This window comes from Enhydra lutris, unplaced genomic scaffold, assembly GCF_002288905.1.
Source record: "Enhydra lutris kenyoni isolate GAN:26980312 unplaced genomic scaffold, ASM228890v2 scaffoldscaffold60, whole genome shotgun sequence".
Classification (NCBI taxonomy): Eukaryota; Metazoa; Chordata; class Mammalia; order Carnivora; family Mustelidae; genus Enhydra; species Enhydra lutris.
In genome coordinates this window covers 10,369,183-10,395,586 of record NW_019154144.1, presented here as the reverse complement: position 1 = coordinate 10,395,586, position 26,404 = coordinate 10,369,183, and the positions used below count along the sequence as shown (strand labels likewise).

Below are 26,404 nucleotides of genomic sequence, written 5' to 3'. Positions count from 1 at the left end.
TTTCCATGATGTAGAAGAGGCACTTTGGTTAAACACATTATATTAATAAATACCACTTTCTCCTTCCACCACCTGTAATGATACTTCTCATAATTTTGGGTTCAATACTGCAAACATCTAGGCTCAGTTCTTACAGAACATTGTCTTATAAATGTGAATCTAACTCTATAGCATTTCTTCTTCATCATCAAAACGCGACCAACCCTCTTATTTCCCACAAATGTTGAGCACCCATAAGATATACTATCATGCAAGAATTCGACTATTTCTTATTATACAACAGGAAAGTCTTTCTTCGACAATCTCTTCCAGACTTAACGTATTCTTTGGTTTAATTTAAAGTTAAATAAGCAAGTAAAACAGGGAGGCTCTGATGAGGATGAGAAACAATTCCAATCCAACCTAGTGACTTCCTTCCCTCTATCTTTCCTTCCGTTCCCTCCCACATAGTAGGAAGGGTGAATGATGGGTTGAGCCACCCCTGGTCATAATTCCATGCTGTCTCCACCTATTCAAAAACTTGTCATAGTAAACAGTGTATTTATCATTCGTGCAGACTATCCATGAAAACCTTTCTAGGAATAAACTGTTATACAATGAATAAACAATGTGATAATTGCACCTTCAAGATTCATGCTCATATAGCAACAGGAGACTCCTCTTCAACTTCTGAGAGAGTCTGCAGCACCTTGGAATAGATTTGTCTCCACTGTTTAGAGAAAAATGCCTAAAATGAGAAGTCCATTCCTGGCAGTCCATGGATGGCTATGTGTACACACGAATACATTGTTGCTCCCTCTGGGGCCAGAGGAAAGGCGTGATTTGTGGTCTGCATTTGTTCTCTGATGCATGAAAAAGTAGACAGAATTCAAATCCAAGCTCATTAGTATAGTCAGGTCCTCTGAGCGTCTTCGTAACAGAAGTCCCCAATTCCCCAGCACTGACAGAAGCATTTGGGTTTCCACTGTCTTTCTAAGGCACTGGAGGCCAAGGCTGAATCCCAGCGACGCTCTTCAAACCTCTGAGCTGTCTCCCTGGTGGCTCTGTGGGGCCATCATGGGCTTGCTACTGCCTGAGCCTTTCAGGGCGCCCTTCCTCCTGGCACCCTTCCTCCTCCTGCACATCATCACTGTGATGGCAGCGAGGCAGAGGGTGAGGAACCCCACCGCGATGCTGCCAACGACTGTGACCAGGCTGACGTCGGAGCTGGGCCGGTTGAGCTCACGAGGGAGGACGCCATCAGGAGGAACTCGCCCCTGGGGGACCTGCTTCCTGCTGATGCGGTCCAGGGCAATGTGCTGGATGTTGGTTCCCCGGTTGTTGTCAGCACCTATGTCCCACGCCAGCGGGGGTGGGCTCCTGATCTCCCTCTTCTTCCGGCTCTGGCTTGTGGCCTCTGGCTTCCCTGGACCCACTATGGAGTGGTGCTGGTACTCGGTACTTCTTTTGCCGATGCCTCGATTGGCGTTGTCTTTTGATCTTACCGTGTAGATCGTGTGTATGTACCATTCCCGACCCAGGGCAACCTAGGAAATGCAACTCTATTTGTTAGAAAATTAAATACCACACCAACCTAATTCATGACTCCTGCAAGAGAAATTAATGGCAGAGACAACCACTGAGAATTTACTCTAGACTGCAGAATTAATACACTTCACATTTTTTCATGGGTAGTACGTGCAAGGCTTTGTGTAAAGGACTCTAAAATATTTTGTGTGACTCTCAAGGGAGTGTGTGCCAGTAAATCTTTGGCAATCTGTGATTGCCGCCATAGAATGTCGGAGCTGTCACATGGTTTTAACTTACACATCTGAAAAATGGGTAAAGAAGGATGCACCAGTTACGTAACGTGCCAATGTTACTCAACCAGTTAGTGGCAGAGGCAAGACTAGAACCCATACATTCTGACTCTCAGGACTCTCTTCCAGTACGTCTGGCTGCTTATTTACAGAGAAGACCATAGAAAAGGTCCGTTTTTCTGCTTTTCTAGGGCTTGTGAAAAGAAGGGAATTTCCGATGGCTCTCTGAAGCCTTCAGGATTTAAAAGGGGTTTAAGGCTTTGAGAATTAACAGTGAAAATCATTTTAAAAAATTACTCCGAGTAACAAATATGCTTCCTTAAGATTCCTTCTTTAGGGTGAAGACAGATACTGTGTCTGCAGCCCCTCCGGTGTGGACAATTTTCAGGAAATTTCCTAAAAGGTGTACTTGCCCTCCAAGGATTCTCCGTGGAAGCACAACTCTGAATTTGTCTCATTTGTCTGCTCAGTGTTAGGGTCACCTGTGTCTTTTTACCATCCATCGCTAGGCTAGGATATTCTGTCTTGGTTTATAAAGTCTTTGAGAATGGAGATTTATGAGCTGTGCACACTTCTTTTCTGAAGCCAGCAGTTCAAACAAGATCACTCTAATAAAGATGGTCATGAAAAGTCAACAGGAAGGAAGTTTTGAATAAAAAAAGCAGAGTTTCCGGGGCACCTGGTTGGCTCAGTGGGTTAGGCCTCTGCCTTCAGCTCAGGTCATGATCTCAGGGTCCTGGGATGGAGTCCCACATCGGGCTCTCTGCTCAGTGGGGAGCCTGTTCCATCCCCCTCCCCTGCCTGCCTCTCTGCCTACCTGTGATCTCTTTCTCTCTGTCAAATAAATGAATAAAATCTTAAAAAAAGAAAGAAAGAAAGAAAGAAAGAAAGAAAGAGAGAAAGAAAGGAAAGAAAAGCAGAGTTTCCAAGCATCAGACTTAGATTTCTATTCTGGGCTGAATAAGGGTCTTCATTACTCATAGCCTTAAAATAAGGTGAATGCACTAATAAAAATAATAATACCTAAGGTTTACAGAATGCTTACCAGGTGCCCACTATGGTCCTGTGTGGCTTACCTGCATTACCTTATTCAATGTTATGATTACTTATGCAGTATTACTATCATTGCCCTTTCATAGAAGACACCTGGATCATCCCAGTATTAAGTAATTTGCATGCGGCACACAGAGCTGGTGTAAGGGGCTTATTACTGGCCCACCTGAAAGAGTGGTGTTGAGTCAACTTTAAAGCCATCGGATCCAGGCTGATTCACTAAGAGAATAGCTTCAGGGTCATCGGCTGCTAGCTTGGCATTAAACAGGACATTTCCAAAACTGGTGGCTTGCGTCTCTGGCTGAGCTTTGTCCTTTAAGCAATAAAGAAAATGAGGAGTGCTGTAGAAAATGCCAACTTTTGCAAGTACAGAATGGTTTCTTTAGGTTTGTGCAAGTACAGATGACCATACAATGTCACCACTGTGTTTCATTTAAAAAGATGTTATTGTTTTTAAATACCAGATGAAAACATTGAACTTTGAACACCTACCTAGTCCACTGTTTGGGGCAAAGCACTTACCACAATTTTAAATCTATATAAGAGTGAAGGAGAGTCAGCTAAGCAGCCGTATTCTGCATTCGTGGGACTGTATTTGGGAACATAGCCGTCAGCTCCAGTGCACAGAAACACCTTCTCAATGCTGCAGTAAAAGGAGTCACCCAGATTCTGGACAGGATCTACCATGACACGCCCATAAATGATGTCACCTGAAACAGATACGTGGAAGTGTCATTTCTGTTACAAGGTAAGTCCTGTCCACATGACTCTGCAAACCATTGGTGACAATAACGCTCCCTAGGGAGTACATCCTTCTTTTTCTAATCTGCCATCAAATATTGGAAAACCTTCAGGATGTCACCCACTCCCAGGCCTCAGGTCAGACCACTCTGGGTACGGACCACAAGTGACTGCGGATTTATTGACTGTCCCATGCTCAGTCAGTAGTGGGAATAACCTCAAGCCTTGGTCTATAATTTAATATTCATAATTCCACTGTGGTTTAAAGTCCACTTCATATAGATAAATTACTTGGCAGGATACAGACTAATAAAGTATATAGAAAAGAAAATATTGATAAAAAGCTGAGTTGGCTTTATGTGATTTTGAAGGAGAGTTTGTGGAAATTCCCTCGAAGTCAGCCATCTGTTTCGCCTCTACTACTGAACTCCCACCATGCGTGTTAGGCATTTTGCTAAGGGCCAGGAACACGCCACTGAGCAGCACAGATATGACCCTCACCATGAGGCATCGACAGTCTCAAGTAGCTACAGTATTTGAGTCTATGCACCTGGAAAGAAGATTCATGAAAAGGAAATCTAGATTGGTTCCAAAAGTCACTTAAGCAAAGGAAATAGAGATTAACTTCCCCAGAGGAAAAACCATCTAGTAGCATATATCCAATTCCAGTGGCCCTAGCCATCCCTGCCAAAGTGGTAAAGACCCAGTAATATTCTCAAGAGTACGCCAGTGCTGATCATTTCCCCTCTTAAACATGATCCCAATAAAGCAAAGCACAGCAGATGTGGCGGCGAGCAGACAGAGCGGCTGTCTCATTTGTGAAATGGGTACCTTCTGCGAAGGCAACATCACTCTCTTGCCCAAATCCCATGGATCCATCAGACAGCCAGAGGCTTTTCTTGGAGACGAGGTACATCTGGGTGTTCAAGCTGAACTCAGCTGCCACTGGATCGCTGACCTAAAACCACGTGTGAAAGCTCTGTTACGCGTTGCTGATTGCCCTGGCGGTGCACAAATGCCTTATTCACAGACACACACATGGGCTGTACGTGCACATGTAGATGACTGAAGACTGCACTGCAGTTTTCACATCTGACCAGACTAACACAGGGGATTGTAACACTGGCTCTGCCCTTCATGAGAAGGCGATACTGGCGAGGTGAAATGTTTTGACTGGGACGAAACAGCAGCGTTCCTTGAGTTCTTTTCCATTGTTTTCACAGGGTATATATGGGACTCGTACTTATCATGTTCAGTGCGGGGCCAACACTTAGTATTTGTCCTTGGACAAAAAGTGCCGTCATATTTCTTTTACTATATAATGGCAGTTAGGTACTTGGAGAGGTCATGAACTACAGGATATTTATTTTCCTTGAAGATCAAGAACGAGGCAAAGACATACAGAAGAACTCTGGGGAAAACCCTCAACTCTCCAAGGCAGCAAACTCCAGGAGGAGAAAAGATCACATAAGAAGAAAAATAACCTTTGCATACTCTTCAACTCTGGATTTTATACCCTGAACCAATGACAGAGGAAGGGCAGTTCTTTCCTCCTTCCTTCTTCTCTTGCTTCCTTCCTGTCTGACTTCCTTTATTCTCAGCAAGCAAGAATTAGTAAGTCATGGTGTGAATTTATTTATTTATTTATTTACTGATACACGTAAACCACGATCTTCATGAAGTGGGACTGGAGAAGTCACCGGAAACAACTGCAAGAGACGCACCTGTTGGAACCGAATGTCAAGGTCAAAGGTGACAGGCTCTTGGGGGTTGCAGGTGACTGGCAGGCGGTACTCTTGATGCGATGGAGTGGTGCAAGGCAGCAGTTTCACTGTGTAAGTCCCTGAATAGTCACGTACCTTTAAGGAGAAGGGAGGACATTTAGGTTTTCCCTTTAAGAATCTGAGGTGTCATCCAAAGCGGCAGAAAAGGAAAGCTAAGAGCCCGAGTCACTTACTGCAAAGTCAGACATAAAGCTCCACTGTTGCATGGGCTGGTTATAGGTCGGTTCACTCCTGATGAGGCGCAGGGAGAAGGTCAGGCCTGGATGATCAGCTGACATGATCATTGAGCTCGTGAAGGATGCTAGAAAAGTGCCAGTAAGAATAATGGTAGAGTGGCTGTAAGAGTGCATAACAGCTTAGGGTTTTCAAAGCACCCGATCGTACATTGCTTGCTTTTATTCTTAATACTAAGCCTTCAAAGCCCCAATGTTGGTATAATTAGCTTCACTTCCCCCCCTCGGAGAATGTGGGCCGAGGCCGATTATAGTGACTCTCCCAAGATCGCACAGTTAGGATGTGTGCCTTCTGAGTCCTAATTCAGTGCTTTTCCCACTCTATGATTCTGTGAAGAGATAATTGTGCAGAAATGCTCAAATAGTCCAGGGCAACTTTCCAGGGAAGGCACAGCAGTGCAGTAACAGCTGATGTGAATGCATTTATTGTGCATCAAAGCCACGAGATCAACTTTAGTCTCTTAGCATCCGCACAGCGGGGCAAACCCAACTTACAAACGGAACCTAATTTTAATTAGATTGCCTGCAATTATGTCTAAACAAAGACTCAGTTTATTAGAAAGGTAGACATGTGGAAGGGATCTGTAAAGACCCAGAAATCCTTATTTTCCAGAATTGTCAGTTACAATAAAGCCAAATGATTCTTTTTGGGTCAGTATGTCTTGTAGCTCAGCCTCATAAATATACAATGAGCCCTCTTTCTCTTCTGAATTTTGGCCCTATTCTTTCCTTGTTTAGAGCTCAAACCCAGAATACGGAAGGCGGGAGAAGACATGGATTGAACTATGTTCCCAGTCCAATCTGACAATAGTTGGCAAATGGGCAAAATATGCAACACCAATTTAGTGATATGGAGAGTCAAATAAAAAAAATATTTCTAATGGGATGTCCTTTATATTTAAAAAAAGCTTGGGCATTGGACTTCAGTGCCTGCTTCCTTATTGGTATTTAAAGCACAGCGTTCGCAGTTAGTAAAATGACAGAGCAAATCTTTATTAAAGGTAATTAGTTAACATGTCTGAGATGTAAGTATCATAGTACAATGTCACTTCCAGCTCTATTATAAAGGTTTCTCACGGTATCCAGAAAATGGCTGTGAACAGAGGAGTCCTTGCTAAACAAATGACTTCAAATTCAACTTTGTATGCAACAGAATTGAGGCAGAGAAAGGTACTGTGGTTGCTATGCTCTTTATCTAAGGAAAACTCCACTTAAAATGAACTCAGTAGAGTTTTCGTTTAAATTTACTGTCATTTTGTATTTTCTCTAAAAGGCTATGTTGATAGCGATGAATTTGTAGCTTATGAGATGTAGCTGAACAATTATCAAACCCTCCTGTGGATAAGTCACATGGACAATTCACTTGAAGTTAAGTTTAGAAGCTGGTTTCATAGCTCGTCAGGTAGCGTAGGGCCTGGAATATCTGTGTTCTGTGGTGCTGGGAGCAGCTTCTTGTGGATAACAGGACTTACCGGGATGGGACAGCACAAACAGACCATGGAACTGAGCCTCTGTCTTAAAGTTCACCACCAAGCGCCCCTCTTCACCGATGCGCATGCTCGTGGGGTAGAGAGAACCTACATGAGCAGAGTGCACAAGAGTGGAAACACTGGTGACCAGGGACTCATTATATGCAGGATTTCTTCCAAATTTGAATTCAGATATGTCTCATCTTTAAGCATTCTAGCCAAAGACTGTGATCAGAATTCTGAGTGATAAGAGAAGCACAAGTGTTTTGTTTGTTTTGCTTTGTTTTTTAACAAGAAAGGGTGTCAAGAAGGGAGGCGAAATAGAATCAGGTAACATGAGTGAGGTCAATATGAAATAAACAGATAGACAATATGAAATAGATAGAAATAGACAACATGAAATAGACAATAGGCCAAGATTTTTTTTTTTCCCTGAAAGCATTAGTCTACATAAATGAAGTTGTAAATTGAGAGACACAATAAAGTTGTCAAGTCCTGAAGATTTGGACTTGGATGTGGGTTCGTGTTCTCCAGAATGATTCCAAATTTTACAGACTTAATAAAAACTCTGGAGGTTTTCCAAAACTTTTGGCAGTTTGACCAAAGTTGGTTCCAGAGACAAGAAGGAACCATGAGATCCTTATGTAGAACTTGAGAACCACAGCATGGATCCACATTAAATTTCCTTAAATATACACTTTCTAAGGCAAGATGTGTAACCAAAACACTGAAATATAAAATAATTTAGAATGTTCACTCAGGGTGATCATATAACCTTTCACGTAAATTTAAGGCAATCTTAAATCTGTTTAAGACAGCAAATTTTGAGACACTGTCAATAGTATTTTCTCTCTGGCTCGTAAAAAGTAATGCAGGCATGATGCTCAGATAGGCATGGAACCAGAACAGCAGCATGTGTCTGAAAAGAAACTATTCATTCCACGGATACATAAATTAGCTTTATGCTTGTAGACTTTAAATTATTATTCTGGTACAGAGATTGAAAGAAAGTTTGGCAGGTGCTTACAGGCTTAGGAGTTAGTTGTACTTACCACTGCTGTTCCAAAACATCCAGCTAAAATATTACAGAATGATAGAAATTTAAAATAAAAAGAATATAAGCAGTCTAGTCTACCCTTGAGGAGAAACTGAGTGCCACAAAGGCTAAGCAGTATGTTCAAGACTACAAAGCTAGTAAGCTGTGGAAGCCCGAACTAGAAGCCAGGATCTATCTCATTTTCAGAAGAAAAAAAAAAAAGCATACATTTTTCTCTTGGGTTCATTTCTTATTTTCATTTGGAACTTCCTCTACACATTTTCTAGAACCTAGGAAACACACAGACTATGTTGTGTAACTCATAAATGATGAATCACCTGAAATGGACTGTCAGGGTTAAATACCCATGAAATGTTTATGATATCTATCTATAACAGTCACTTGTTACACAAAATTTTAGGCACTGATAGGATTTTGTTAGTTTTTCCATGAAAAAATGAAATAATCTTAAAATACTGAACATAAAAATAAAATTTATTGAAAGTTGCTTCTATTATTTACTTTGCTACAGTAAAAAAAAAAGTCCTAAGTAAGTCAAATAGATGAGAAAACTCATTTTCCAAATTATTACCCACCTTGGAGTTCGGCTTCTGGTGGGCTGCCGATTCCATCATTCCACAAGATGGCAGTGTCATACACAAAAGTTAGGCGGAGCTCCGACTTCAAGTCAAAATGCTGCCAGCCTCCTACCCCAACCGGGGAATGGAACACGTAGGAAACATACAGAGGCACTCGAAGGGTCACATAGGACTGCACTAGATTTAGGACCTAAAACAATGAAATTACATCTGTCAGCATGATTCGGTGTTAACTGGAGGAGCCTAACTTTTTTACAAGACACTTTTCTCCTTTCACTCAACTAGAGATTTTGAGTGACCATTGAGGTAAGGAAGTGACAGCATTTATACTATTGTCCCTGACCTAATTCTGGAGCAATTAACTAGTTGTTACCATTACCTTCCTTTGCAACAAAGGATATGCGACAGCAGTCTTGAAAGTAAATTGCATTATTTTGAGTATATTATACCTACACAGTCTTTTTGTTTTATAACAGCTTTAGTAAGATATAATTCACATACCATATAATTCAGTGATTAAAGGGGACAAACCAGCAGTATTTCATGTATTCGGGGAGAGGTGCAACTTTGACCACAATCAATTTTAGGACACTTTCATCACCTCCAAAGAGAATTCCAAACCCGTGAGAAGTCACACCTTCGTTCCTTCCTCCTCCCAGCCCCGGTAGCCACTAGCCTATTTTCTGTCTCTCTTTACTTGCCAGTTCTGGATATTCCATATACATGGAGTCATACACTATGTGATCTTTTGTGACAGGCTTCTTTCACTTATGTTTTCAAGGTGCATCCATGTTGCTGCACATTTCAATACGTTTATTTCTGAGTAGTATCCCACTGCAAGCATACGCAGCACATATTTATCTGTCCATCAACTGATGGACATTTGGGTTACTTCCTGTTTTGAGCTATTATGAATAACACTGCTATAAGGTACTTTTAAATTATTACGTAAAGGAAGACAGAATAAAGAAAGATCTACAAGCAAACATGTTGAGTAATGACATGTAATACTTAATATGTTGTAAAATTAATTAGTTGAAATGAAGTGACTTCCTTTGAATTTTATGCTTTCCTTCTTCATGTATTTTGTAGGAAAGTTAGGAGTTATGGAGGATAAACTAATATTCATTTATTGAGTCCCTAGGTTCACAATAAAAACTATTTAATATTTTTACTCTCCCCCATAATTATATTTATATGCATGTGTGGATGGATGGCTGGTTGGCTGGCTGGCTGGAGGGGTGGGTGGATGGATGGGTACATGGATGGATGTAAAAATGATGCATAGAAAAGGAAAGAGAGAGAAATTAACGTTCAAAGAAATAAAGCAAATTCTCATAGAATTCTTTAAGCCTTCTGAATGGCCCTGCCAGTATTAGAACCCAGTCTTTGGCCTCTGCTTTTCTACTCTAACACACTTCATCGCACTCCAAACAAAGCTGAGGACAGTCCTAGGATCACCTAACTAATGTTATCATACTTAATTCTCAAAATAGCTCTGCAGAAGAGCTGGGCAAATAAAACTATCTTTTACGCAAGCAAAGATGGACTTAGGTCATCTTAGATCTGACTTAGGTCAGATCATACTCTTCAGAAATTCCAGCTGGGCTTTCTAATACCATTCTCATTCTCTTTCCACATTGAGCTGGCAACAGGGATCATACACACGTGTTAGTGAATAACATAATCAATGATGATAATAATTTATCACTTCGTCATAGCGTAAAAAATAAACTCCTTAAGTCACAAAAAGTAGATGACCTAAATTGTCAACAAAAGTATACAAAAAGAATACTGTCATCCAAGCAAAACATTTGATTGCTAGCTGTGTCGTAGCTAGCACTCCTCATCATCTGCTAACTCAGCTAGCAGAAGAGGGGCCTTGCAACCAAAGTCCTCTGGGATAATACTGTTAAGGGTCAATATTATGGCACTCAGTTAAAACTGATCTTGTAGTGCAATTTTAACACTCAGTGTAAAGAAGAGTGATCAAGTCAATGTATATGCCCCTGGAAATTAAGATTAATATTTCATCCTGTGGTTTTAATAAACCATCACCTTTTTTTTTTTTTTAAGATTTTATTCATTATTTGACAGGCAGAGATCACAAGCAGGCAGAGAGGCAGGCAGAGAGAGAGGTGGAAGCAGGATCCCTGCCGAGCAGAGAGCCCGATGCAGGGCTCGATCCCAGGACCCTGGGATCATGACCTGAGCTGAAGGCAGAGGCTTTAAACCACTGAGCCACCAAGATGCCCCAATAAACCATCATCTTTTAAAAATTAGGCTTTAGGAATGAGTTTCCAGTTAAACTAACTAGGTGCTAAAAATTTCTGCCAACATTATACTCTATCAAATGTTATTGACTGTGCTATTTTATAGAGAACTCTTAATATTCACTTCCTATGAGTTACTTGGCATAAAGTTCCCTAATTTTTATTTTCTTTCTTGTGGCAACCTGGAGTTTGGCCATTTCTGGACATGAGATAAGCATCTTATTCCATTTTCTTGTTCATTATGACCAGGCCTTCTTTGTCTGCTTGGAAGTTCTGTCTAGAGTAACTGGTGTCAATGGAACGATGTCAATCATCCAGGTCGCCTACCTGCTCATTCTTATAAAACTGAAAAACACAGTGCTGTCAGTCTAACTTCTGGATATCACCTTAATAATTAGTTTTCTTTCAGCTTGTATCACAGGATGTTTTAAAGGATTTGTTTATACTAGAAGAAACAGATGTTAAATCTGGTACACTGCTCTTAAAGCAATTGTGACACAACAAAGGAGATTACATGTCCTTACAGACGTTTGAAGTTTCTTCAGCAAAACTAAATGATACTTTAAATTCCATATTTAAAAGGAAAGTATAAAATGCAAGATTTCTGGAAAACGTAACAGTGATATAAATTACTACTACTACTGCTACGAAGTGGCTAATAATGGGCAGCAAGTCTATGTTTGGGGAAGTATTTATTGCCAGCGAAAAACACAAACTAAATTAACTGAGCTGTGTCAGATGGGTAGGAGAAGGGAAGAATAGGAAAGAAAATGAATATGCTAAAAGAGAAATTACACACAGAATATTGTCTAAGGTGGGGACTAGTGTTGAGGTAACTCACAGTAAGCTGAATTCTTCACTTATTTGGGCATCCAGCTTAAGCTATCCAGATTCAGGGGGAGATGAACCATGAGAGACTGTGGACTCTGAGAAACAAACTGAGGGTTTTGGAGGGGAGGAGGAAGGGGGTTGGGTGAGCCTGGTGGTGGGTACTGGGGAGGGCACATATTGCATGGAGCACTGGGTGTGGTGCATAAACAATGAATCTTGGAACATTGAAAAAAAATTAAATTTAATTTTAAAAAAAGCTATCCAAATTCATATTGCTTTATGGAAGTAGGCAGTATATATATACATATATATGTATATATATACTGTTTCTTACAGAAGTTGGCAGTATACATATGTACTAAAGAAAGCTATCTAGATTTACTATGTTCCTTTGCAACTTTCATTTGAGCAAAGCTGTATTCTACATGTGTTGAACTTAAGCCGTGAAGAAGTCAGTTGGGTTGCCCAAGATTATTCAGTACAATCAGTCACTAACACTCAAGTATATAGACCAGCACTATCCAATAAAAACATAATGTGAGCCACACATGTAATTTAAAATGTTCTAGCAGCTGTACTTCAAAAAGTAAAGAGAAACATGTGAAACTAGTATTAAGAATAGTTACTTAATCCAATATATCAAACATATTATATTTTAATATGCAATCAGTATAACATTATTTTTGAGGGTTTTTTTTTTCCCTACTAAGTCTTTGAAATCTGGTTTGTATTTTATAAGAATAACACACCTCAATTTTGAATGCTCAGTAACCACATATGGCTAGCGGTTATCATATTGGGTAGCACTGACTACACTCTTCTGCCCAAGGTCTTTAATTGGACCACATAGGTTGAAAACAGTAATCATTTAAAAATATTTCATAATCCAGTTCCTACCCACCTTTATGTGGGATATGTGGTTTGTGCTCACTTCAAAGATTAAAAATTGAACTAGAGCTGTTTGAATATTATCTGATGGCTACTGCTGGTATGGATTTCCCACTGGTTGTAATTTCTGTTGTTCCTTTTGTTTCCAGAAAGATGTCTACATCATCAAGATGGTGGTGTTTGTGAATGTGTAAAGAAGGCTCACAAATGTCAACAGCTTGAAGTCTCAATAAAGCATGTACTTAGCTACTCAGTGGAGGACACTGTTTTAACAAGTAAGAATCCTCAGCCAAGCGATTAGCAGTAATAGCAGCCTCCACATCCAGGAACACTTGGAAGAAAGAGACCTTGGCTTCTGTCCAATTACAAGTCTTTCTAAAGGCATATCGGCTCAGAGATGCACAAGAGAGACCTTGGAATGAGATAGGGTCAATACTGGCCCACAGACTCTTTGGTATTAAGGACAACTCTATGGGATATTTACAATAATAGAATTAGAAATTATCTAAATGACCAACAATAGAAGAATGGCTAAATGCATTATGATGACACACATGGTAAAATATTATGTAGCCAACAAAAGTCATGTATCTAAAGAATTTTCCTTGCTATGAGAAAATGCTCACCATTGTTAAGTTAAAAAGCAGTATACAAGATGGTATAAATAACATTACACTGTTACTATCAAAAATATGTCTGTACATTGGAAAACACTATAAAATCTGTGTACAGTGATAGTGCAACAAGATTTTTTTTTTTACTTTTTTTAGTTCCCCAGCTTTCCATCCTACTATCATTACTCTTACTTAAAGAACAAAGAAACCAGGGTGCCTAGGTGGTTCAGTCAGTTAAGCATCCACCTTCGGCTCAGGTCATGTCCTCAGGGTCTTGGGATGGAGCCCTCCATCAGGCTCACTGTTTGGCGGGGAGTCTTCTGCTCCCTCTCCCTCCCATTTGTGCTCTCTCTCTGTCCCAAATAAATATATAAAACAACAGCAACAACAACAAAGAAACCACACTATTAAAAAAAAATAATTGACAAAGTTGACTAAGAAGCAACATGCTCCAGGTAAGCCACATTTTGGATTCTTCTTACAATTTCTTGTAAAATGATTTAGAGTAACATACATGTGTAAAAGAGTAAATCCAAGTACTAAGCATAAAATACTACAATGGAAAGAGATGACTTTTAAATATATTCTTGCCCTAAAGTCGTTCCATGTTTCTAAATCCCAACACACAGTAATAAGGGAGAAAGACTATTCCTCAAACCAAGCAACTAGGAAAAAACATGTTTAGTTTTCCAAAATCATGGAAAATCATGCCTTCTCATAAGTCAATGAAAATTTAATGTTTCCAGTGCAAACTTACATGGGGTTGCACTTCTGTAGCTTATTTATGCTCCTGGAACAATGTTATCAGTAGGTGTTTACCTAACAAGGTAAGAGCTAAGATTCTGACCTCCGCAGGACCAATAGTCAGGCTCCTGAAAAGTGGAATGAACTGAGGGCTTTCATTTGTAAAATAAGTTGTTTTCAAGAGAAAAGTCACCACCAAAATATCCAATAGTTTTTAAAAACTTGGTTTAACTTTAATAATTATTTTGTACCACAAGTGTTTTTTATGGTACACCAAAACAATTTAAATTTTTATTTACAAAACACTGTTTTGTCACACAAAACAGAGGAGCAGTATCATTTTTTAATTTATCTCTATTTTTCTTTTCCTGCTATCCATCTCTTTTTATATTTTAGAAACTATTAAAAGGGATTTTAGGATTAAAGATCATTAGAAAAGTCCACGTTTCTCTTTTTGGCAAGTAAAATTCTTAACTTTTATAGGAATGAGGTTTGACTCCTACAACTCTACTTTGTTGGGAGTGTAAGCTCTCTCTCTGGTTTCCTCAGCAGGTACCTAGGATGGTCCCTGGCACAGAGGAGGTGTTCAGCTCATATTTCTTTAATGAAGGAAGATGCAATGAAGAAGATGAGAAAAAAGCAGAAATGGTCTTAATATCTTAATAAACTTAATAAAACTTCATTTGCTATGAATAGAGAACTGTCTTGAATATTGCAGATGATCCCTTCAGTCTAGCAACTCTGTCTTATAAGTTAAATAATCTGAATGTGAGAGGTTAGGGAAGGTAGAGAATCTTTCTCAGAAAGTGTTAGAAACAGCTTTCAATCACAGAGAAATGCAGGGACTTGCCAATGTTTTGTAGAGGTAGCTGCAGCCACTAAGAATGCACACAAAAAAAGTCAGTTTATCATGTTGTTCCTGGGGGAAGCAATTACGATAGAGTAAAATTTGTCTGCATGGCGATCATCTTGATCTAAGGTGCCAAGTCTAGAAAAGGATTACAAGAGAGAAAGTCACGTCTATTAAATACTTGGCTGGGGGCGTGCATTCTTGGCAGAGGACAAACAGACTGAGGGCAGCACTGGCTTCCTTCAGGATCTGTTGGCCAACAGAGTGGGCAACACAACCACAAAGCTGCCTGAAGACAGTTAGTCCATATTGATGGTTTACCTTTACTTTTCCCCATTTTTCCATCGTAAATTCAGAAATGTGAAAGTTTGCAAAACTCTTATGAAACCCTAAGCAGAATCTATTCACCAAGTGTCTATAAAGAAAAAGGCTGAGGTAGATTCGTTAATATGAGTATTTTTATTCTGGGGCAGGACTTTTTTCTTTCGTATTTTTTTCTGGTGGCAAAGATACACTGGGAAAGAGGAACCTGAAGAGGTGACACTTTCGAGGGCTTAAGTAACTTGCCCAAAGATGCAAGGCTAGAAAACATGAGAGCCAAATTTAGGTCTGCATTTGCTGGATTCTAATACCCAAGCCCTTTCCACATTCCACATTCCTATTGCTGTTTGGGGATTTTTACTAATCCATGCAAATTTCTGAGTATTTTGCTGCTTTTAGAGGAGATGGAGAGAATGTCTCCTTCCCTTGGAGTCCAATAGTCCCCAGATGGACTCAGATGAATGACTGCCCCTCGCTCATCAGCACCAGCTGAATGTGTCGCGCTTCACAGCTCTGCCCTGGTGTTAAACTGATACTCAGTTACTATCTCTCTTTCTTATGCTACTACTTGATCCATACTTTAACACCGCAGGGATATAGCCTGGACAACATCAGCCTCACCCTGGTTAAATCTTGAAAGACCTGATACATCCTGGGTACCATTCAATACTTTAGTGTGTAAGTGGACTTATATGAACTCTTTGTTTAGTCCAGGTAGGACAGAGCATGGCTTTTAGTTCAAATACTCATTACACTTCTCAACTACACCCAACATATTTTAAATTCTATCATAACTGCTAATGGAGATCTTGCTACCTTATCATTTTGACAACTTTGGTGACGATGACAGGAGTAGGGATTGTGTGACCGTGTGTGTGCTGTGTATTTTTTTTTAAAGATTTTATTTTTATTTTTATTTATTTGACAGACAGAGATCACAAGTAGGCAGAGAGGCAGGCAGAGAGAGGAGGAAGCAGGCTCCCCGCTGAGCAGAGAGCCTGATGCGGGGCTTGATCCCAGGACCCTGGCATCATGACCTGAGCTGAAGGCAGAGGCTTTAACCCACTGAACCACCCAGGTGCCCCTGTGCTGTGTATTTTATACGTAAATATCTGTGTGGTATGAAAAGGAGTCAGTAACTCTAGAGGAGAAATAACAATAAGCTTTTAATGAAAATACTTTTGACTATGTTAGTGATGGAGAAAAGAAGCAGATGGGGAGGGAATGGGGAGGAAACTAGGAAGGAGTAAAGGGGGTAAAAGGAGAGAAAGACAGAAGGTAGAAGAAGAAAAGGAGGGAGAAAAACTGGGCTGACCGATTTTAAATCTTCACTTTAGATGGCTTATGACACAACATGGACATCTGTACATATACACAATAAATGATAATGTATACTTTGGAGAGAAATTAATATTTGGATTTTTATAATATCAGAGTATATTTGGAATTTACAGCAACAATTACATAGTGACCTTTTGATACAAAGATATTTTGAGCCCATCACTAAAAAATGTGTCAAAATTTCGACACCTTGTTCCAGAAACAGACATGAATTTTCATACCACTCGTGCAAGTTTCCTCTTGTACCTAATGACCTTCGCCACCAGAATGGAAGACTAGAGTTGGGATTTAGTCTACATCTGGATACCTGAAAAAAACCAACTCACTTTTCCAGTGCCCAAAGCTCAGATGTTCAATATTCCTACCTGTCCGTCTGTCCCGATGGTGCCCCCACAGTCAGTGAGAAGTTCTGACATGTCATAGTAGCTAACAAACTCCCACAAACAGGCCTCCAGGTTCAGGTTTCGATAGAAGCGTAAGGTACTAGAGCCTCTGATAGATGAGCTGTACTGGTAAGGATGCGTCTCTCCAATTACTTCTGGATTTTTTGTAGCATCAGTTAAGAAACCATGGTGAGTCTTCACTTCGGTATAATCCAGAAGGTTGGAGCACTGGTGGTTTCCAACTCTTGAGCCATCAGGACTGAGGGTGAGCTCAAAGTTGGACAGCTCTTTAGTGGAGATCACAGGGAGCATGCCTGCAAGGAATTGTGATCATATTACCATTGTCACCAGCAAAGGATTTAGAACACTGGTCATTTCTTTGTTCTCAAGAAGACAAGTGTTATAAAATACTGTACAGCAGTGATTACTATCAACGTGGTATCCCAGGGGTCCTTGGCATTTTTCAGGAGATCTGTGACATTAAAGCTACTTTCATAATGATTCTAAGACATTATTTGACTTTTCCACCATTATTCTCTCAGTACAGTGGAGTTTTTCAGAGTTATCACATATTGCCATAGATTGAATGCAGAGGGAGATAAAATAATTCAGCTGCCTTTTATGAAGACCGACATTAACGGTATTTTCAAAAATGTAAAAAAACACAATAATCTTTTGATTTATAAGTTAGAGCTATTTTTCCTAAAAGTATGTTTTCCATGTGACTATGTAGTAGATTATTTTTAAATGAATGAAAAAATTAGTATTTAATAATTCCTTAGTTTTGATTTTAAATCCAGTCCATATTTATAGATATAACTCATAAAAACAATGGGCCTTTGAGATCCTAAATAATTTGTCAGGATGTCCTGAGGCCAAAATGTCTGAAAATGATCACTATGGAGTATAAGCTATAGTCTGGCAAACTTCTTGCATAAAAGGTCAAATAGTGACTATTTTAGGACTTGCAGCCATAAGGTCTATGTCTCAACTGCTCGATGCTCCATGTTAGATAGAAAGCTGTCACAGAAGACATGCAAAAGAATTTCTGTAACTGCGCAATAAAACTTTTCATGCATAATGGAGCATAATTTCGTGTAATTTTCATGTTCCATGAAATATTCTTCTTTGTTTTTTTCCCCAGCATTTAGAAACATAAAAACCATTTTCTAGCTTGCAAGAGCCTATGAAAGCAGGCAAGTAAGCTGGATTTGGCACAGGGGCCAGAGTTTGTTGAGCCCTGGCATGAAAATGCAGCAAAAAGGACTATGAGAGAGGTGTTTTCCTGGAACCTTTCCCCCTTCTTGCTCTCAGATTCTCCCTGAGCAAAACTCTAGCTTCACAAAAGAACTGGTCAGCTTTTACCCAGCTCTGGCAGAGCTGTGGCTGTTGACCATGTCAGACAATGCCAAGTCAGCTCTAGGAGTAGCATGAGGGACCAGTCTTCCCATTAGTAACTGTTACAGGTTTGATTTTCCCCAATGGGTCCCCCCTTGGTCCTTTGCACCTCTGAGTCACACCTCCAACATGAGCTTAGAGAAGAGCTGGTCATACGTGGGATCCACATTATGCTATAAAGTGGTGTAGATTCTAGTCTACCTACCTCCCACCAGCACAAATTTAGGTTTGCAATAAGCAGAAAAAGCAGAATTATGTCTTTTTTTTCCCAAGAAAGATAAATTCAATCTCATCGTTCCTAATACTGCCTTGTGCTTCTTCTTGCTTCACTACTTAAAATATAACTAACTACCAAGTAATAAAATTAATATTAACAATTTAGGTATAAAGTCAGTTGAGGAGAACATAACTTGAAGATGTTTTCTGTACTGGGGAAATATTCACAGTGTGGATGAAGTTACTGACTCACAAATTCCTATCTGGAGCAAATGAACACGATTTATAAATTGGATTTTTAAATTCCAGCTATGAAATAGCAAATACATGTTGAGGGTCCTCAATGAGATATAAAATCCTTTACTGGAAGTCCAAGTTCAAGAATTTTAAACACACAGTCATACCATTTCATAAAAACTAGCACATTGACCAAAGTTTTGTTCCATTGTGTTTGGACAATGTTTTAAATTTATTTAATTTTAAAGAATGCTTAAATTGTCAGATTAAAAAAAAAAAACAGGATAGAAAGAAAGCAGAATCACTTGAAAGAAACAAAAAGACTTGAAGGTGACGTTGCAAAATGACTATTTTACCGTCTGCTGGGCGATTTTGGGTTTTCAGTGGCATAAACCAGGTAGTGAGGAGCCCAAACCACTCCCACAGATGTGCTTACCCAAGCCACCTACCATCTATGTGTGGCATCGTGACCGTGAGCTTGATGAGGTTTGTGTAGTCTGGGTCCTCGGGGCCCGTGTAGCGCAGCTTAGCGGAGAATGGCTCTGCTCCCACCGTCCCTGGCACCCGGGGCTGACACAGACCTCAGGGAAAAATGAACGTATTTATGCCAAAAGAACACAACAGACAACGCCTAAAGGATATTTTTAAGCTAGGCACTATAATTTTTTAAATAATAGAATTAAAACTTCCCTGTGGACTAAGGCATTGCTAAGAGCAGCTATAAAAAAAGCCACAGACCCTGGTGTGAGAAGAAAGGGTGGTGATTTAGTTGCTACTTCTTTACATTCAGGTAGTTGATAAAGTCTGAGAAATAATTATTGTTCAACGTACTTAAATACACGCTGGACATTCTCGGTTATAATCATAGTTACCAAATAGTTCTCATATAAAATATGAACAGACACAGTAAAAGAAGATTGAAAGCCAGCAAGAAAAGAGTAACTGTAATTAAGTGAACTGGATCCTTTCCCTAGAATAATATACATGACTAGCCATAAAGTGTCATTATTCATAATCAAATAAACTAAAAATGAGCTCATTTTTAAAACAAAAACTCCTTAGAGTCAGAAAGTAAAATGTACACAGTAGAGTTTTCTCTCTACATGTAACTTCTTATGGTATGTGTATTGGAATTTATAATACATAATATAATTTATAATATAAGTTGTAATTTATAATATGCATACCGATACAAAAGATACTGATACGGATATACGCATATACATAATGACACACATGGTGATGTAGACTTATTTTCTATCATCTATCTATCTGTTAGTGATCTTCAAGAATTTTGGCATGAAAATGTGCCTCCGATCTTTCCTCTAAAAGAACTGTGATGTTTTCATTTTAATATTATGGAAGGGACTAAGATGCTGGTTTATAATTTTAAGAGCACTAGGCAATATATAATCTCTTTTCTCTTTGTGCAAAACAAAGAAAATAGGCAAGTATTTATTAGAATAGCAATAAAATCAGAGGCAGTCTCCAGCATCTGGGCTGTCTATTCAATTAATAAGGGGACTCATTTTAAGGCATTAACTTTTTTTCCCCTTTGGGACCAACATAATAGTTTGGTCTTAAGAGAAACTTAACAAAAATATATTTTAATCCTAACAAAAGAGCATGTTTACCATGTATGATATCAATAAATAGTTGTCCTGAGTATATAAAGGTGGTACAAATGACCTTTCTTTATCCAACAAATATACTTCTGAACCACTGCGTGCAGATAAAGTTTTAAAAACGGAATCTTATAAACACACTCTTATTTTAAAAATCTAACTTGAAAGTTCTTCTGCAGAGTGAAGGACTAGTTTATAAAGTTGATTTCTTGTCTTCTCAGTGTTGCTCCAGCTACAGTCTATTCTCACGCCCAGTGTATCTGGGCTAAAGACCTGGACACAACCTCTCTTATAATCACAAGTTGTGGGCACTTGTAGATACCTCTCCCCCTGATGGTCATTCCTCTCTCCCCATACCCAGCAAATTCCTGCTGGGGCAACAACCAGCTCATCACACAGGAGCCGCGTTGTCCAGATCTGACCTTTGCATACCATCCTGCTTCATCTCCTCTCCACTCTCTCTTTCACCTGCTTCCCCATTTCTCTGCTTATAGTTCCCAGAATATTTCATGTACTTTCATGCTTCTATGATTCACTGCTCATGTTTTTTTTTTTTTTTTTCCTGCTCTTTTCGAGATTCCTGTTTCCTGACTCTCTCAGGGTAGAACTAGTCACTTCCGCTGTGCCTTGTCCAGACTAAAATTTATCTGTGTTCTCAGCTTGAGTGTGAACTCCCTGAGAACAAGAGTCTTGCTTCCTTTTTCTGAGTGCCAGCGGAAAGCCTCAAGTCTGACATACAACAGGTGGTCAAAAAAAAAAAAAAAAAGTGGAATGAATAAATATTTATTTTATTAAGAATATTTTTGTAAAAATGGATGTCAACTTTTAAGTATTTGATGAATATTCAAAGAGTGCATTTGGAAGAACTAGTAACCGAAGATCAGGTACTGATAGTACCCCCTGGTATTTTGGCAGTCTTCATGAGAAAGTGGCAGCGCACTACCTTCTTCTCTGCCAACGGTGACAATAGGGCTCATCAGCTCCAGGCCCTCGTTGCCGTCGGCATTCACAGCACGGGCCGCACACTGCACCCTGGAGCCAGGCTGGAAGTATATGGAGTCTAAGGTGATCATCTTGGATGACGTAAAAAAGGTGTCAAAGTCCACTTCTCTCATGGGGCTGGTGACGCCATCAGGGCCAGCGGGTGCGCTGGTTAGCCATCGATAGCGGGTCAAGGTGTCGTTGATGTTCTCACTTGTGCAAATAGAGCCCGTTTTGTCATAGTCTGAGTATTTAGGGTTGCAGGCCTATGGGAAACAAATAACTGTCGGGACCACAGAACAGAACAGTGTGGAAGTTAGGTCTCCCCAGCGCTCTAGCCTTGTGCTTTCCCTGGTGCTTTTTCCCATTGCTACATGCCATTCGTGCAACCTTCACATTTCTGTTCTAGCCCTAACCGCATGCACTCTGGCTTCAAACAGCCTCCCGGACACTTCCACTTTAACTTGATACACATAAACTTATTCTCTGCATCATCTCATGAATTTCTGAGACCCCAAATCATTCCTGTTTTTCTCCCTCCCGCCCTCCCTCTTCTCTCTCACCTTGCCGCCCACTTCCAGTGGGTCAGTGACTTTGGCTGATTCTTCTTTTGCAGTGCTTACGTGGCTACCTTCCTTCCCACTTCTAGCATCACCTCTCATCTCAGGACTTCCTAATCTAGTCACACTGCCACGAGTGACACTCCTCTTCCCACGCCATTCTTCTGCCCAAGAACCCTCTGCTTTCCCACCAATGAAGCCCACGGTCCTTAATATCACATGTAGAAACCTCTAAAACTTGGCACCAAATTATTACTCTGCTTTGTTAATTCAATGAACATTTATTGGGTGCCTGTTAGATGCAGGTCATGCTACCAGGGCTGTTGTTAGAGAAAAATAAGTACATCTCAGTCAAGAAAAGCCAAGGAAAAAAAGTAATAACCAATATGCCATTTTTCAATGCTATTCCTCTGGATGTCGCTTGTGTTGTAATCCCTTCTTCCTGGACTGGCCTCCACTTGTCTGACTCTTAAACTGTTGAAATTCCTCATAAGGAGTGACCCAAGCCTCGCCTCACCCACGGAACTGCAGCTCTAGTTGGCTGGTGACCTGCTCATGGTAATGATCACAGCTTGCCCTCTGGTACAGTGACTGATTCCTATATATTTTTCTCTTCTTTATTTTTAAGTTCCTTGAGTGCAGAGTTCAACCCTTATTTATTTTTCTATCAATGGCAGATCCTGAGATAACACGAGATAACACAGTGTTACACATCAGTTAATTATCTCTGTTGGATAAGAAAGGAAAATGGGAGCTTTATTTGATTAATGTAGTATTTTTCTATCCAAAGTTCAAACCTTATACCTTGTAGTATTTCCACTTTCATTTCTTCGTGGCAAAGCCAATGCTCTATCGGTTAGCATCTATAATTATTTTAACTAGCTATTTTACAATTTTTCTCGATTTTGTCAATTTCCTACTCACTGTGATACAGATGACAGGATAGCCAGACACGGGTCCAGCACTATCTTTAGCTCTGGAAGTGTCATCATACATCAGTAATGACACAATCTGAGGAACAGAAGGAAAAGTGACATCTGCCATGCTGTTCATTTCTTCTATATACACAATGGCTTTGGTCACCTACAAGGAAAAGATAATTATCTGTGATTATCGAAATATTAGGCTCTAGGAGTTTCTATTGCACAGCACGATACCCATGATGCTTGACAAGCTCCTGGCCTCATTATGATGAAAACTGTCACACACAGAGCCCCAGCAGGGTGACAGGCCTTTTGTGGTTTGTCTAGGTGACCCTGACGCCCCGGCCATGTCTTATGGCACAAGGGGAGGGTACACGACCCCAGGGCAGCACACGAGGTATTTGGGTTCTATTTTTTTCTCTAAATTGTGATGATAGTGGATGAATCTGTCTTGGGTTATGGCATGGAAGATCCATGAAAAAGCCAGTTAGTTTCTCAGGAGAGGAATGCTGAATGACAGGCTGGGAGAAAGCAAATCCTAGGGGTCACGTGATAGCATAGCCATGCTGACGTGGATGCCAGTGAAAATCAAGGCTTTCAATGAGCAGAGACAATTAAGGAGGGCACTTGATGGAATGAGCACTGGTGTTGTATGCAACTGATGAATCACTGAATTCTACACCTGAAACTAATAATGCACTCACTGTATGTTAACTAAATTGAATTTAAATAAAAATTTTAAAAAATGAGCAGAGACCAGAAACACAGCCTAAACCGGGGCAGAATGAGACACTGAGTCACAGAGAGGAGAGGATTCTAGGAACATCTATTGGTAAGGTACCAAGACACCTTGCTGATAAATTTGTCTTAGCTCCTGAATAACCTTCCAATATCTCATATATCACAGTTTCCAAATCTTTATTTACTTGCATTTACAAAAAAGTTGTTATCACTTGAAGTGAATACACTTGATTTATGAATGTATAATCACTTGATTTATGAATGAATCTCTGTTCCTTTCACCCCAAAGAGTTTAATACAGTGCTCCATAAAAATAACACTAAAAGAATTACTTTTAATGTGATCAAGACTTATAAAAAATGTATGTGTTTTGAATTATAAATATGACTTAAAAAAAGTAAGGCACTACAGCAGAAATACCATCAAGTAGTAAAGATTAAAAAATGATAAGAAATATTTAAGGGATAAAAATCTCCCTAATTCAATCTCAGACTAATAGTAAAACAAATAATAAAAGAGCTAGAGTAAATTTAAGTACAGATATCATAAACATTGGTCTGTGCCTAAAATTATTTAGTTTTACAAATTATTTAAGGTTTAAAGGTCAAAATTCTGTGGAACATGTTTACCTTGAAGAAAATCTGGTTGATGACACAATATCAATTTACTAAGGACAGAATATCAGTGTTAGGACCATAGCATTTGGTCACTGAGGCTCTGGACATCAAGCTGATAAAGCTAGGACGAGCGGTGGTAATTCTGAGGTTAGCAAACCATGTCGTGGATTAAAATGTATGTCTTAATGAGCAGTAGCCCTGAATTCATCGTCTCATCTTTGTGTCGAGATGATGCTTACTCTCTGGAAATGAATCTCAAATCAGAGATTGCCAACTGAAATGAGAAAACTAAGTGGGCTGACGTGGGGCTCAGTGACTCTAGTCCCTTAGTTCTACACACATGATCTTTCAAAGAAAGAGTAATACGTACAAAATTTATTTATGAGGTGAAAAAAGATTATGCACATCTCCTTTATAAAGGCTTGCACAAAATCCCAGTAGCCTATTGTACACTATGTGATGCTTATACGCATTTCCCCTGATTCAAATGCTGGTCCTGATTTCTTTTTTAAAGATTTTATTATTTATTTGAGAGAGGGGAGGAGAGCACAGAGGTAAAGTGAGAGGGAGAAGCAGACTCCCCGCTGAGTAGAGAGCCTGAGGTGAGGCTTGATCCCAGGACCCTGGGATCATGACACGTGTTAAGGCAGACACTTAAACCACCCAGATGCCCCAGCTCACCCTGAACTTGTATCCATCGCAATACTTACCTGCGTCTCTGCTACCATGTTCTCATCGGGTTTTAGGTGAACAGTGAAGGCCTCTCTCATCTCTCTGATCCCATCGAAGATTACTTCAATGTTAACAATATGCTGGGTTTCTCCCTCCTTAAACTCAATTTCTACAAATGCAAAAATCACAGATTTAAGTCTTTCTCATAGGAATATGTGAAATTTTTGTCAAGCTTTCTTGACAGTGACTCACAATGAGGAAAACATTGTACACTGTGGCCCAGTATATTTATGTGTGCATGCGTGCGTGAATAAAATAGAATCACCAGTTTGAAAAACATCACTTATTTTTACTGTATGCTTTGTATCTGAATATTTTCTGTTCCGTTTCATCTGAAGAAAATTCTAAGCAGAAGCTGCTAAATTGATTTGTTGACCAACAGTTTGAAAAAACACTGAGTTGTGGAACAGATCAACAGTTCTAATACTGAGGCATAACCAGATTAAACCAGCCTCTCGTTTCCAAAATTTCTGAACCTGGAGGACACAAATCAGGTGACTACAATTGGAGGTATTATGGAGTGTGAATTGCATTTGCATTATATATATATGTGTGTGTGTGTGTGTGTGTGTGTGTGTGTGTGTGTGTATATGGATAATTGAAGGTGGATATACAATTGTTGAGCTTTTTAATATTATATCAAATTATATTTTAAAAAGACTTCCTCTATTGTTGATGTTAATTTTGGAAATTTAAAAGTTTTTTTGGACAAATGTGAATGGTATGTTCCCCTTAATCCTGTCCCTCCTCTCTAAAAAAGTTTGCTTCATTGTCATGAAAGTTAAACTCAATTATGAGAGTCCCTTTGTTAAACGAGTCATTTCAAAAGTCTTAAAACATTAAAGATTAATTGATTTTATTGAACTCAAGAGTCAGCAGCTGCCCATACCATGAGACTTGGATAAACTCTTTTGTTAGTTTTACTACACCTCTTGAAAAACTGGCTCAGAAGAGAAATTAAAAAATATAATGCATAATTGTTCTAATTAGAGAAGATAGCAGATGCTGGTTTTGGTGTAACTGAAGTTCAATCATTATAATTCTAAATTATAAATCCTTTAAAATGTGGCAGAAGAAAATGTGTCTCCAATGTGTTTTTCTTCTGCTACTTCTATTTTTTATTGTCAATTATGAAAAAGATTTTTTTCTTTAAAATTGAGTGAGCCAGATTCCTCTTTAAAATGAGTTCTGTTTCTAGATATAGCCACTTTCCACATTAGCCTTGTGTGTTCTTAGAGTTTATTAGTCTTAGATTTTTCATAACCTGAGAGGATTTCGGGTTCTTATATCAGAGGATGAAAACATCTGTTCATTTCTGGCCCACCAATTTGTTTGGTCTGAATTGTGTGACATTTCATTAGAAAATTAGTTTCTAGGGGTGCCTGGGTGACTCAGTCGGTTAAGCATCTGACTCT

General features: G+C 39.4%; 1 protein-coding gene across 1 annotated transcript in view; it reads right to left on the bottom strand.

The window, feature by feature from the left end:
* Positions 1-1,013: 1,013 nt before the first annotated feature.
* The window catches only part of LOC111158555 (FRAS1 related extracellular matrix protein 2), a 149,260-nt gene continuing 123,869 nt past the window's right edge, over positions 1,014-26,404 (bottom strand). Inside the window, exons 12-24 of the mRNA XM_022520655.1 lie at positions 24,968-25,098; positions 22,901-23,059; positions 21,379-21,682; positions 19,260-19,391; positions 16,942-17,273; positions 8,712-8,904; positions 7,083-7,187; positions 5,551-5,678; positions 5,318-5,452; positions 4,425-4,551; positions 3,375-3,562; positions 3,019-3,165; positions 1,014-1,526 (exon numbers count right to left, since the gene is read on the bottom strand). Coding sequence (XP_022376363.1) covers positions 1,014-1,526; positions 3,019-3,165; positions 3,375-3,562; positions 4,425-4,551; positions 5,318-5,452; positions 5,551-5,678; positions 7,083-7,187; positions 8,712-8,904; positions 16,942-17,273; positions 19,260-19,391; positions 21,379-21,682; positions 22,901-23,059; positions 24,968-25,098 — 2,594 coding nt within the window. The remainder of the gene's footprint in view (positions 1,527-3,018; positions 3,166-3,374; positions 3,563-4,424; positions 4,552-5,317; positions 5,453-5,550; positions 5,679-7,082; positions 7,188-8,711; positions 8,905-16,941; positions 17,274-19,259; positions 19,392-21,378; positions 21,683-22,900; positions 23,060-24,967; positions 25,099-26,404) is intronic.